The sequence below is a fragment of the Crocodylus porosus genome, unplaced genomic scaffold (genome assembly GCF_001723895.1).
Source record: "Crocodylus porosus isolate Cpor-Errol unplaced genomic scaffold, CroPor_comp1, whole genome shotgun sequence".
Taxonomy (NCBI): domain Eukaryota; kingdom Metazoa; phylum Chordata; order Crocodylia; family Crocodylidae; genus Crocodylus; species Crocodylus porosus.
Window position 1 is genome coordinate 1251285 of NW_017728917.1, and position 12416 is coordinate 1263700.

Genomic DNA, 12416 nt, shown 5'->3' on the forward strand with positions numbered 1-12416 from the left:
CCTCCAGCCAGTTGGTGACCCATCTGACTGTGTAGGTGTCGACACCACAATCTCCTAGCCTTTTTTATGAGAATGGGGTGAGGGAATGTGTTGAAGGCCTTCCTAAAGTCCAGAAAGACTACGTCCACTGCGACACCTGCATCTAAGGATTTGGTGACCTGGTCATAAAAGGTCACCAGGTTGGTCTGGCAAGACCTGCCCTTAATGAACCCATGTTGGTTGCCCCTGAGCATAGTCTCCCTTGCTGGCTCCTTGTGGACATGCGCCGGGATAATTCTCTCAGAGAGCTTTCCCCGGACCGAGGTAAGACTCATGGGGCTATAGTTACCTGGGTCCTCTTTCCTCCCTTTTTTGAAGATGGGGACCACATTGGCCCTTTTCCAGTCATCTGGCACATTGCCCGAGCATCATGAGTGCTCATAAAGCCGTGCCAGAGGTCCCACAATAACATCCAACCCACTAGGTGATTTCATCTGGCCCTCTGGCAGGTGCCTACCAATTCACTGTATCTGGCCTGGCCCTGGGCTGTCCCTGCTGTGCTTGCATGGGGCTGAGCCCCACTCAGTCCCATGGGGACAGTGCATGCTGCACTCCCACCCTTGCTTGCAGGATGGTCCTGACCGGGATGGGATGGCAGGAGTGGGGAACCTGGGCCAGCGGGGGCACGGGGCCTGCTGGCTCCATCACACGGGGCTCCCTGGGGCTTGCATGTAGTTTCTGCGTTCTCCGCCCGAGCTGAGGTCAGTAGAAAGACTCCAGCGGGCGTTAGATGGGGTTCACCGTTGAGTGGCACAGCCTGTATTGATGAACAAACATAGTTAATAAATACTTGTTTGGAAAGTTGTTGATTGGGCACAGGTGTAACTAGGTTAAATGATTATGTCCCAGCCTCCTGACAAAACCCTGGTGGTACTTACATTACAGCCCGGGCTGTGGTTTTATGGTTAAGCTCTTCTGTTACGGTAGTACAATGCAGTTGTGTTTGGGTTTCTCTTGGTGCAAGGAAAATCTGTCATGTGACTGTCACTTCTGGGCCAAAGTACAGGGCTCGTTTTATTTAGGTATTCCTCTGTGTGCCCCACAACAAGTAGGGGAGGACTGTGGGGTAGAGCGAGGAGGAAAGGCTGAGATAAAGCTCCCATGGCTTTTATTTTCCCTATGTTGTATAGCACAAAAGGTGTCTGCTTTGTGTGGATTCTGTGGTTTTGTCATTAGGAAGTTGCAGTTGCAAACGCATGTGGTCGAAATCCCTATTGAGTTATAGGCTTTGTGAAATAACACAGGGTCGAAAGAGGCTCAAGACTCTGCTTGCTACTCCTCCCATTCTTCTGGAATTATAAATCACAGAGACGGCACGTTTCTGGGAGACTTTGATAAGGCATTTGGAGCTCATTTAGAGGCTACGTTTACGCTTGGCTGGAAGAAAGGTCATATGTTTGAGCCTAACGTCTTCCAAGCTAAACACTCAAGGTTTTTTCTGACAACCGCAGCTGCGGAAAACTCTGTGTTTTGTTCGCTGGGGTTTGTGCAAAGTTGTTTTGTTTTTATTCTGTTTTTGTTTTTTTTCCTTTTTGTGGTTTCGTGCTCCTTCGAGTGTGCTATTTTTTTCCCCCTCTGAAATGGTATTGTTCTTTGTAGCTACTGCCCCAAACCACAATTGGGTTCTTTTAATACTCAGCTTCAGACCTGGCACTGGGAGACTAAGTGATGTGTCCAAAGTTATACTGGAATCAATGGCAGAGCTAGGAATGGTGGCCTGAGACGAAATCCTGACTCTTTGGGAGTCGGTGCAAGTTCTTCTAACTCCAAGGTCCATGGGTGAATCCCAGGATCATCCTTTTCTCTGACGGTTTAGAAAACTTCTGTGGCTCTGATGATCGGTTGAAAGTTAAAAAGACCTTTTGACCACTTTAACACTAAATTAAGAGGATATCAATTGAGCTGAACTCTTTTTTCCTTTAATTTTGTCAGGAGGCTCTGATTGCCAGCACTTGATTTACATCTTGTTCCAACAAAAGCTTCTCCTTCAGTTCATGTTCTTTCTGCCCACATTGAAGATGCCAGCCTTCTCCCTTTAACGTCATAGCATTTTTCTTGAAAAGAGTTGGTTGTATGGTAGAGTAGGATTTTAAAGGAGCGTTGGTGTTGTAGGAAAGGTTCAGTTTAAAGAGTTGGTTGTCTTTGGCTATTACAGAGAACAACAGAAATGGTCAGGACTGTATAGATGTTGATTGGCCAAACATCATTGTTATGGGCCAGATTGCTGTCTAGATGGCTTTTGCTGCATGTGAGGTAAGGATAATTGGAGAAAATAGACTCATGGGGCCTGTCCAGATGAGCACACGTGCGTTTCCTTGAGGACAGATAACAGCGGTAGATAGTTGTGCCGCTGCTCCTTGTCCGTGGGGAATGCCTGTGCACACGCACCCTGGCACGTGGCAGGTTGACCTGGATGGGATGCAGGAGGCTGGTGCCAGCATCTGGGCTGGCCCCAGCAGCCTGTCCTGGGGGCCTCCTAGGGCTGCAGCAGCAGCGATTCAATGCATGGAGCCTGGTTGATGGTTGGCGTGTGGGTCCAGCCAGCTAGGCTCTGGTTTTGTTTGGTGTACACTACTGCCACATGCACTGCCCCACTTTTTTTTGCTGTGGGCTGTTTTTTTTGACACTGGGATCTCCCAGTGTCAAAACCCCCTGCTGTGCTGCAAATTAGTAGGTACAGAGTGTGTGGCTTGCAGTGCTGCAGACTGCACTTCCGGACCTCCCCTGTAGTGCTGCAGTTGGAAGCCTCCTTAGACAGCTGTTTTTGGGGGGAGTGGATGGGAGGTGATGCCAGGGAGCAGCTCTCCCCCTTCCTGCTGCATTGCTCCAGAACCTGCGCCTTCTCGAGCTCCTGTGGAGAGGTGCTCCTACAGCTTGGCTCAAGGAAGGAGGGCCCAGCCTCAGATCTCAAACTGTTCTGGTCTGTAGCATCCATGTAGCTCAAAATATCCCCTGCCATGTCTTCTGTGCTGAAGTGAACCTGATGGCTGAAAAGCAAATGACATATTTACTTCACAGCCTTGCAGCGGTGGATGGTTAGGGAGCACCAAAAGCAAGGCCCAAGGCCACGGTGGAGCTCAAAAGTCAGGATCAACTTCAGCACATGTCCCTTAGGATTGTGTTCAGATCCCAGCAGCCACGTGAAGAGCTGGGTTTATAAAAAGGCACGCTTTAGGCCAAAGCTGTCACTCTGCTACATATTTTGCCAGGGTTCAGCAGCTCAGAAGGAAACTCCTTGCAAATGTATGTTCCTTAACATTGCTGAAGGGGTGGGGAGGGGAAGCTGCTGTCTGTGCAGTCAGACCATTACAAAGGTCTCTATAAACACAGACCAGCATCTGTGAGTTAACCATCTTTTACCTTCTGGTTCTTTGCTTTCCCCCCCTTATTCAAAAGATGCCCAGTAAAACACTTAGCAGATAAGATTTAGTACATGAGCTGTGGTTGGTTCCTCTGCTGGAGCACCTCAGTAGAGCACCGTTGATTTCAGTGGCCTTGCATTAATTTAAATCAGCCGGGGATTGGGTTCTGAACTTGCGAAACAGGATGCAAGGAGATAGAGCAAAGGGCCGTGATACTGGTATTCTACCTGCTGCAGCCAAATGTTGTCCCTGTCCCTACCCCCACCCATGCTCCTTTTAAAAGGAAAGCACCAGGAGAGATTGCCCCAAGATTGTCACTCCACTTCACTCCTCCCTTTGCAGCTGAGCGGCATACAAAGCTTCGTTCCAGTTCTTAGTGATCAGCTGCATTTCACAGTCTCATTGACAGGCATTTCGGGGCAGCTAACATGCAGTTGTTCTCTGCAGAGACAAGTCAAGCATCTCTACCCTTGTCAAGGTGATGTGAAGTAAAACATCCGCATCTTGGAGGGAGATGATGAAAGGGGACAATGTGACTAAAGGCATAAAGAGAGAGGAGCAGATGTATTTTTCTTTGTGTTCCTTGTGCAGATGTGTTTTTCCTTGTGGGTTACAAACTGATCGTCACAGTCTTGCGCTGAGTGTACTGGATGTCCCGTTTTGACCACTCTTGTGGCAGCAGTTAGGGTGGGCCTGATAGGGTGGGCCATGGAAAGCAAAACTGTCTCTTCACTTAGATACAACAGCCCCCCAGGTTAGAGATGAGGCCCATTGGCAGGATGTTTGCCTTATGTTTCCAAGCTGTATCTGCTTCTTTGGCTAGAGGGTTTGAACATCGTTTACTTGGGGAGAGAGGGGTTGGAGTAAAGGTGACTTTGTGTTGCCTTTGCGCTTGCCCTTCCGACCCTACAAACTATGAAACTATGACATTGGACTGTACAAGAGCTGTCTGTCCATCACCATGGAGCGGTGTAAGTGGCATCCTGCTTTCCTTGTGGATGCGGTGTAGCAAAGGAAAGCTGGATTGCAAGGTGCGATGGCTATTCCCTTGAATCCATCCTCTGCTGGGGATTTAAAAGGCAAGCTTCTTATACAAGCTCTGCTCTGGCTGGAAGGATGCGTGATGTATGCAGAAGTCTCTTCCTGGCCACTTTGAAGTCTCTCTATTTTCCTCTAGTGGCTTTAACAGCCATAGAATAGCTGAGGACCATGCTGTCCACAGCTGTTGAATCAGGACCTTGCATAAATACTCCTTTTGTGGCTGCTTTTTTTTTTTTTTTTTAACTGTGGGAGATTTATTTGCATCTGTTTCTCCAGGTGATGAAAACCTATCACATGTACCACGCAGAAAGCATCAGTGCTGAGAGCAAGCTGAAGGAAGCAGAGAAGCAGGAGGAGAAGCAGTTCAACAAGTCAGGGGACATCAGCGTGAACCTGCTGAGGCACGAGGACAGGCCTCAGCGCCGGAGCTCTGTCAAGAAGATTGAGAAGATGAAGGAAAAGGTGGGTGGGAGGAATAATGAGTCTCCTTGCGCAGTTGTCAAGTCTGGGTGTGGGGGATCGCTGGATGCCGACCGTCTTGCTTCAGTCTAGAAGTGTGGCAGAAATCCTGTGGTGGTGAGGGTTTCAGCTCTTTTATTCACCACTTGCATGCAGCCATTTCTGTTGCCTTTTGAAGGGATGGGGGAAGCTGTCTCCCCCTCGCTTTGCGCTCATGTATATCTCAGCAGAAGTATCAATGAGAGCAGTCTGTGGATGCCATAAAAAAGTCTCTTGACTGCCTGTTAGTCATGAAGATACGCCAAAGTCAGCAGGAAGCAAGGACTGAATTTGGAGTCAGGCTGCCACTTGTTAGCAGGAATTGGGCCGGGGGGGACACAGAGGAGGTCCGTACAGTGGGGGGAGATTGGTGGGGAGAGGGAAAGATGTGGCCAGCAATTGGGTAGCCACTGTGGCTCTTAGCAGAGGAAGAGTTGAAAGAGGTATTTGGAAGGTTCTCTAAAGAGCCATGACTTTGAAAACAAATGCAACAAAAAGGCTGAACCAGCCAGCTAGAGCAAATGAAATCCTTGTACAGGAGCTATTTAGACTGTGGTTAGTGGCCTCTGAGAGACTTTGTCAGCTGCTAAGGGAGGAAGCAAACCAATAAATCTCATTTGTCACAAGCAGCCTTTATCACATGAGCCCAGAGGTCATCAGGCAGGGAAGGATTGTGGTCTGGCTGCTCTGCATTGACTGCTTCGTTTTGTTTTCTGAAATTCCTTATTTTACCAACAAGCAATAGATATTGCAGCATTCACTAGGTCAGAGACTTGAAGAAAAAAGCCTTCAGGGGACATATAACAGTGTTTCTACCTCCTTACACTTGTTGCTGAGCTAGTGGGAAGAGTGATCTGGAGCTCTGGTACAATAAGCAGTCTTTTCCCACAAGTTAACCTTTTGGCTCAACCCTACCAAATCCTCATGGTTTAATTTGACAGAGTCACCAAACATTTTTTATTGCAGCATTTGCTCTGACATTTTTTTTTTTTGAGAAGGTAAAGTAGCTCCAGTGGCTCAGAAATGGGTTGTTACATGCTGATTCACTGACCTGTGTTTGTTGCTGGACTATGACAGAGCACAAATCTCTTTTGTTTTAGCTTGCTGCGCCCCAAGTCACTTAAGGCACATTACACTGCTGAATTTCCTACGGCGGCTGGAATTAATGCGCAGTATGCCACCGAGGCGTGCAACCACTGACACGCAGCCTTAATTAGAGACCTTTTGGGAACAACTGCCCTGGATCCAAATGCATAGGGGCTTTGGGTTCTGGGTTTCATTCTGAATTTTTCAGCTTGGGCCCTTGAGTAGCATTCTGTTTTCAGATACATCTGCATAAATCCTGGAGTAAGTCCAGGTACACATCAGTGTAACGGTGAGTTGAATTTGACCCCTTGATCTTGATGTATGTCAAACCTTCCATGAATGTACAGATAGCAGGGCAGCAGCTGTGCTCTGAATGCATCGTGTACAGCCAAGTAAAATGCACTTACTGTGCTGCTGAATGGACTAGGCGTGTTCAGATAGAATCACCCGCCGTACCGGGAAAGATACCTGCTGCATCCTATGCGATACCATAGGGTGTTACTGTGCAACAACAGCACACTGTTGGGGACCTGCAGTAAGAGGGAACGTGAACTCCTGAATGTCTTATTTATGTGTTCTCTTTTCTCAGAGGCAAGCCAAATATTCTGAAAACAAGCTGAAGTGCACTAAAGCAAGGAACGACTACCTGCTGAACCTGGCAGCGACAAATGCAGCCGTCAGCAAATACTACATCCACGACGTGTCTGACCTCATTGATGTAAGTGATTATTCCCTCCGTACAGCTGCCCCTCTCTGTTGGCAAAGGAGCAGCCAAGGCCTCAGCATTGTTTAGCAGTGGAACTGGCCCTGGGGTGCGCTCTGGTAGCAAAGGGGAAGTGGGTGGCATTTTGAAATCTGCCTACCTGGAGGCTGGAGGGGTCTTCTATGGATATTAGCATTGTTGCTATTTTTCCCCAGCTGTACATGTGTAGGACTGACTTCCCAAAGATAGTGCAAGCGTGTATGGATAAAAATTGAGGTTTCATTGTATGGGAGTTGGCCTCCACCAAGTTTCAGGGAGGCCACATGAAAACAAAGTTGTTTTTAGTCTATGTTTAAATCTCCTTCTCCAGCATCTGAAAAATAATGATTGGGTGTGGAGGGAAGGGGTTTGCAGCTGCTGATATGTGTACACTCGAATAGGGCATGAACTAGCCCACCAAGATGCAAAACCCTCAAAACAGAGATGTCTGGATATGGATCCAAATCTTAATGTTGTGATTCAGGCCCTAAACCTTCAAGCTATATATTACTTCCACACTTCTGCCTATCACATAATTCTGTCAGAGTCAAAATTGTGGCTTCAGTGCACCAGAATTATGTCTTTGGTAGAAATTTCAGAGAAATATATTTGCTTAGGTTGGCATCTCTCTACACTCTGTGATGATGGCCTTATTTGAAACAGCTGAAATATGGCATCATCCTAGCATACAGATCTTTAGAAAGGCCAACATTTTTTAAGGTGGAATTTATCTCTTGGCAGAAGGTTTGAAAAAAGATGCTCTACATCATTTAAGGAGCAGCTTAAGTAGTGTATTGGTTTGTCTATGAACCTTCAAAGTTGAGGTGGACTGTCACCTACCAGATCACCCAGGAAGATCAAAAGGTGGAGCATATTCTGTTAAAAGTTTGAACTAAATCTAGGCAAGCCTTTTTTAAATTTAAAACGGGAGGTGAATGCTTGCATTGATACTGGGAGCGTCTACACGTTCATTAATGTGCCTGAGATACTGCACGTTTAGTTTATTACTTGCTTAATAAAGTACTAGCTAAATGTGCAGTAACTAGAGTTACTGTGCAGTAGCACCAGCACAGGATTATTTTGTGATGTTTACTGCACATTAGCCTAATGACACTGCAATAGGCTTTTAGCATGATTTTTAACCGCCACGCTACTGCACAGTTATTAGGCTAATACGCAGTACACGTCTTGTGTAGACATGTCTACTGAGATGCAGTCTGCTTCTTTGGCCTATGTCGTACAGGAGAGCAGCTTGGTTGATTAAAATGGCTTGAAAGAGAAACCTGAAAATCCATAATTGCTGAGGGATCTTTACCATGGAAACTTCAGATGGAGAATTCATTTTGTCCTTATTAAGTCCCAGAAAGAATTCCCGTGGACTTCTCAAGTGCTTTTATTCATAGGCTTAGTATTGCAAATGCTTATGATTGGGTTTGCGCCTGTCTGGGAGAACACTTGAGTGTGTGCTGAACTGGAACTGAAGTCAGGGAGAGGTGAGCAGATGTGTGTTCAAGTTAAGCATGTGTACAGAAGTGCTTTTCTGAACTCAGGTTCTCAGCTCAGGTCTTATTCTTCCAAAATGTGTGATCCTCTTCCACCCAGTCCCTTGAAAACCCATTAGTGCAGTAACAAAGTGACCTGTATTTTTGACCTAGGCTAAGGTGATGGCACACTACAAAAGTGCACATTTTAATAGTTTCTCAGGGACTTCACAGGGTGGAATAGAATGGCATTTATGTCCATGTAGGTGCCTAACAGGTGGAATAGGATTTGTTCCCTAGTACTTACTACTGTGAATAACCTTATTGCAATCCCTGTTCTTGGAAACAAGCAAAGTTGTAACCTCAGAATCAGGCCATATATGTTTGCTAGTGCATTATACAGTCTACTTTTAAGTGATTCAAAATTAGGTAGGCAAGGTTCTTTGGGTAGATGTGATATCTTTTATTAGACCAACTGAGTAGTTGGAAAAAATGTTCTTTGCAACTACTCAATTGGTCTAACAGAAGATATCACATCTTCTCGAAGAACCTTGCCTGTCAATGTCCTTAGACCAACATGGCTACAACCAAAACTCCTCAAAAATTAGGGCTTTCATCTCCTCCTTTGGAGGCATCCCCATAGTTTTGCAGTTCCCACCATAAAGAATGTCTTCCTGCAAATTATTTTTCACTGGCTTAAGTTACTGCAGTGATCATATAAATAACAGTAATCTATAAATATCAATAACACAGCAGTTCTTTGTAGAGTTTTTGTCTTGGATTAGATGTCACCTAAATGCTTTATTTAAAGAACAATACTGGGGTGTTTATCATTCTTAATTAGTCCTCTAACTCTGATTTCTTGTTCCAATCAGTAATTGAAAGAGAAGTTTTGATGCAAGGCCACTGGGGAGTTCAAGATTAGAGTTTATGTTAAAATTGTATTTAGGATAATTTTGGATTCTCTCTTATTGTTCCTGGCCATGTTTACTTAGGTTAAAACAAAATAAAACAAACATTTGAAAATGGAAACATATGAACAGAAGGGCATAGTGATGTCTGCCTGATTTTCCTCTTGGGTTTCTGTATTCCCCCCCTCAATGTTCTCCTGGAGTTGAGAGACTTTGGTTTCCTGGAGAGCTGCCGATACCAGTTTGGCTCTGGCTGCTTATGTTATTCCTCCCAACTTTATTTCCTTGCTGACACTTCCATTGGAGCCGGCAGATGGTTTCTCTTCCTCACTCCAAGAATCCCTTCAGGGAACTTTGACTACAGCATCCTTGACTATGTATAGATAAATTCTCTTAATTATATTTTCCATTCACCAAAGAAAGCAAAGTATTGTTCTGGGTGTGTGAACTGAACATGGGTGTCCTAATTTCAAACCCCCAAGAGGAGAGCAGTTTATTTGAACAAACTTTGGACAAATCCAATGTGTATCGTGGAAGCACATTGGAAGGGAGGATGTCTGTCTTAGAATAAAGAGACCCCATTGTCTGTATCACGAAGGGCCAAGAAAAGAAACACTGTTTTTTTCATACCTGCTCAGTACTAGTAGTACTTGTATGTTCACTACAGAGGAGAATTTAGAGTAGCATATTTTTCAGTGCGGTATTAAAGTTGCATTTAAAATCCTCATACGTGTAATAACAACACCAGCTTTTGTTCTGAAGAAATCCTGGATCTAAAAAAGCTAGACCTGTGTCTTTTAGATTTTAGTCTCAAGCATGTACGTTTGCACACATGTGTATATACACACACATGGGCATGCATATATAGGAATCAGCCTGTCCACCAATTAAATGCAACTGTGGCACATACAAGGTGGAAGCAAACATTTTAATGGCACGCAGCACTGCTTGCTGCACTATGAACTCACGCAGGAAAAGTGAAGTTCTTCCCCCCCACCATAGAGAATCAGCATGGAGAGTATCCATCTTATGTTGAAGAGGTTATGTGGATCATGGGTGGTGTGTAGCCCCTTACCCAGGGCTGAATTGTGTTTGAGAAGTAGATGACCGGAGCCATATGGGAATAAACTCTTGAGTGAAGGGAGCAGAATGAGCAGAGGTATTTTAAAATAGGGATTGATTTTTGCTTTTCTGGAGGTGGCTTATGAGTGGACGGGCGTTCTTGCATGGAATCACAGCAGGCTTGATGTATTGCAGTTATGATAATGCTTCCAGCTGCTCCACCCTCCATCACCCAGGAGTGGTGATTAACGATGTAACGGGTTGTCTTTCTGGCACATAATAGGGGTTATAGAAGGGCTCCTACATGCAGTTCCTATCAAGTGCAAATTGCCATTTGGAGTTTTATGACTTGTATGCAAATCTGAGCCATCAGAACACTGGAGCTTCTAATTTAGCAGCATTCAGAGGAAAAAAACCCAGATGGGTGAATGTCATTTATTAGGCCCAGCCATGACACATCTCACGTTATCCGCACCTTAGCAAAATTGTAAGTTCTGTAACACAGCCTGTTTGCTAAAGAGTTGTCTGTCTGTCTCTCTGGTTAAAGCCAGGGTCTCAGCTGCTCTTACAGAAAGTGGAGAGTGCTCTTAGGGCTTTTGATTTTAATGAGAAATGTAAGACGTAATCAGAGTCACCATGGAATTGCAGCAACGTGGTTCTCCCTGATTTTGTATCAAATGAGTTTTGTTCCATGATGTGCAGGAGAAAGGTTAAAAAACCCTATCATTTAGACTTTGGTTTAAAGAGTGTCCTTGTACAAGTTTCTCAAAAGAAATGCATAGTTATACTAGGACTCCTGGGTTCTTTCCTTAGCTTTGTCACTGATTTGTTATGTGACCCAAATTAATCCCTTTAGCTGCATATAAAATAGGGATCACACTACTTACCTCGCTGGGGGTTTTTGAGAAACAGTTGTAAAGGACTTAGTGGCTGTCAGCTGAGGACTGTTTTGGGATTTAGTGGTAGCACAGTACGATTCTGCACCCTTATGGAATCCACCAAACTTGCTGAATTTTTTCTGCATCTGGTAGCTACGATGATGAGCACATAGACTGGGAAAAGGAAAAGGACTCAAGAACCTGCTAATAAGTAAAAGAGCTCATCTGGCAGTAAAGTTGCACTTTAGTGTGCCGAGTTGTTTGGTCACTAGAAAACTTGGCTGATGACACTGAGATTTGTCAGAGGCTCAAGCAATGCACAATCAAGTAAGTAGGGAAGCAGCAGTGACAATCAAAATGATACTGCTAAAAATCCCCAAGCAAAGTGATTTATTTACATTTGAACCAAAAATTGCTGGGTGTTGCAAATATGTCAGAGAGCACAAGCCCCATAAGGAAGGAACAAAAGGTGTGTGTGTCTGGATGCATTTAAATATATATATCGAAAAAGAATGTACATATCTAAATGCACCCACACGCACACATGCATAGACCCTCATAGCTGGAGCACATCAACAGGAAAGCAGAATATTTTCCCTGCCATGATAAGAATTTCAAAGCAGTGTCTTGAAGGAATAGGGTTAGAAGCAGCTGCTGGGTCTGGGCCCTTCATCTGATTGCGATTACGATTGGCTTGTTTTAAACCGCGGCCGACTCTTCTTACCTGATGGCTAAGGCCATGTGTAGATGAAACGAGAGGCGTGTGTGCATGACACTTTAAGGCGGGCTAAATGCTTTTGAACTGCTTTAATGGTGTCGGTGTTTGCACACCTCGGCGTCGTATTACACGTTAATTCCAGCCGCTGTAGGAAAGTCGGCAGCATAATGTGCCTTAAATGACTTGGGACACAGCAAACTAAAACTCCTTTGCGGAGTTTTAGTTTGCTGCCCCTGCAGCCCCGGAGTGAAGCACCAGGCTCCGTGCAGCTCCATGGCTCTGCATGCAGGCTGGCAGCAGCCTGATCCACCCAAGAAACGCGGAGAGCCTGATCTGGGTTTTTTCCCCTCCCTGGAGCCTGCCTGCCTGTCTGAGCTGTGCGGGGGCCTGGTGCTTCCCTCCATGGCTGCAGTGCCCCCTGGGACCGCTCCAGCCGGGTGCCTGCAGGCAGGTGCGCCACTGCCGCGGAGGGAAGCACCAGCCTCCCACTGCAGCCCAGAGACCGCTCTGCATGCCGGCAGCTTGCCCTCCCCTCCCTACTGGAGAGGCAGATAAGTCAGCAGGGTGTGTATGGCATGGGGGTTTAATCAGCCCTAAA

At 45.7% G+C, this 12416-nt stretch overlaps 1 protein-coding gene across 3 annotated transcripts in view; it reads left to right on the top strand.

Moving 5' to 3' along the window:
* SRGAP3 (SLIT-ROBO Rho GTPase activating protein 3) overlaps window positions 1-12416 on the top strand; it is a 216260-nt gene that overhangs the window by 153723 nt on the left and 50121 nt on the right. For all 3 annotated transcript variants that reach the window (XM_019536576.1, XM_019536577.1, XM_019536578.1), the window contains exons 5-6: window positions 4719-4904; window positions 6616-6744. In XM_019536576.1, the coding sequence (XP_019392121.1) occupies window positions 4719-4904; window positions 6616-6744 (315 nt within the window). The remainder of the gene's footprint in view (window positions 1-4718; window positions 4905-6615; window positions 6745-12416) is intronic.